Source organism: Buceros rhinoceros, unplaced genomic scaffold, assembly GCF_000710305.1.
Source record: "Buceros rhinoceros silvestris isolate BGI_N320 unplaced genomic scaffold, ASM71030v1 scaffold24831, whole genome shotgun sequence".
NCBI lineage: Eukaryota > Metazoa > Chordata > Aves > Bucerotiformes > Bucerotidae > Buceros > Buceros rhinoceros.
In genome coordinates, this window is record NW_010395181.1 from 2,501 (window position 1) to 4,251 (window position 1,751).

Consider the following 1,751-nt stretch of genomic DNA (forward strand, 5'->3'; position numbering starts at 1 on the left):
GTCGCTGTGCCCCTCTGCCTGGGAAAAAAGCATAGCTTTGGGCAAGGCAGGCAGCTGACAGCAAGGGAACCTCCCTCGTTCCCCTGGCAGAGCTGGCATGGTCCTCCCTCCTACGAACACATCCCACGTTCAAGCCCCCATCTTACGCAGGAGAGCAGGACAATTCGCAGGGCACAGCGAGGCGGTCTCTGTCCCCTGTGCAATCCCCCCTCCCTGTCCTGTCTCCCCAGGGAAACTCTGATGGCTTTACAGGGGCTGCCCCCGCCTTCTATAGGATGGCTGCAGACCAGGGTGGGAACAGAGAGATGGCTGAGCAGAGGTGTTGTGTACACAGCTCTGGAGCAGAGTGGAAGGTTACCAGCGGTCCACAGACAGAAGGAAAAGGGGAACCTGCTGGCAGGTCTCTAAGAACTGGAAATCAAAGGTGACAAGTGTGAGGTCCTAGCAAGTGCCTCTGCTAGTCCCTGGCAAACGGCTCACCTGGGCAGCAGCATCGCAAGGTGTGGCCTCCATGAGCACTTCCTTTTCCAGCTCCTCCTGCACAGCAGTGGCCAGAATGGGAACCCTGCGGGGAGATGGTGCTGTTAGCTTCCGGGGCTCTACTCACCTCTCCTGCTCAGGTCACACACCAGCAGCCCTTCCTGGGGTGCCTGCCTTGCTCCTCCAGGGAACAGCCATGCCAAATGGAGCAAGGACACACAACACTGCAAGCACAGATCCACTGTGCCACCTCAGTACACCTCAGCGTCCTTTCCCAACTCCCAAACTTGGAAAGATCTCCTGGGACAGCTCTACAGCTAAGAAAAGCCATTGCAGACCTCTCCACTGCGATGAGTGGCTGACAAAGGATGAGAGCTAAGGCTGGGGACTGCTCCAGCTAGGTCCCAGCCCTCCCAGGGGCTGGACAGGGGTCAAGGCTGAGCCAGGCCTTACAGGTGGTGCTCAGTGTTGGGTCCAAAGTTCTCATTGATGCTGCGCTGCAGATGGATGGCCAGGTGGGGAATGCGGAGGATGGGACGCTCCACATGTACCAGGCGTTGCTCCAGGCGACCTGTGGCTGGGTCCTGAAACACAAGGAGGACTGCTGGGGCCAGATCTGCAGGACTGAGAGGTTGCAGTATGTCCCACTCTGAGCCGGAGACAAAACCAGAGCCAGGGACACAAAACTAGCCCACCATGCCTGTTCCAAATCAGGCTCACCTTTATGATCACCCTCCCGGCCACGGTGAGGTCACGGTCGAACCAGGTGTTCCAGATGCCACCTCCGTAAGTCTCCACTCCAACCTGCACCATGCCCACCTGCCCCCGCTTAGAGCGACGCTTCACCTGGGCAAGAGCAGAGTGTCACTGCCAGTCCCACAAAGCTCCAGGGAATGGGTAACTGGTGGAGACTGGGCAGAGCACGTCCCGTGCCTCATCGCTGATCCTGACAGCGCAGGGTGCTGTGAGGTGCTCTGTGAGACAGGGGACACAGAGGTGAGATAACGGGGGGTGGAGCGTTGCAGGGGGGCAGCATGGGCTGCTCTGGGTGGCGGATGTGGGAGGTGTAGTGACCCAGCAACAGTACCGCGTGGCACAGGGGCAGTCAGGGCAGATTCTGCTTGTGGAATGAGAGAGGAGGGCACTAGCGAAGGCCCCAGCCCCGGGAGAAGGCAGCCTGCTGGCCGGCCTTACCCTGAGGCAGGGGCTGTCGGTGTGGGCCCCCAGCAGGCTGAACCCATTTCCAGGCTGGAACTGGCCGCCGACGGCGA

General features: G+C 60.0%; 1 protein-coding gene across 1 annotated transcript in view; it reads right to left on the reverse strand.

The window, feature by feature from the left end:
• DNPEP (aspartyl aminopeptidase) overlaps positions 1 to 1,746 on the reverse strand; it is a gene marked incomplete at both ends in the record, with an annotated part of 4,060 nt that extends 2,314 nt beyond the window's left edge. Inside the window, 4 exons of the mRNA XM_010145469.1 lie at positions 473 to 565; positions 934 to 1,064; positions 1,201 to 1,326; positions 1,675 to 1,746. Coding sequence (XP_010143771.1) covers positions 473 to 565; positions 934 to 1,064; positions 1,201 to 1,326; positions 1,675 to 1,746 — 422 coding nt within the window. The remainder of the gene's footprint in view (positions 1 to 472; positions 566 to 933; positions 1,065 to 1,200; positions 1,327 to 1,674) is intronic.
• Between the last annotated feature and the right edge of the window lie 5 nt (positions 1,747 to 1,751).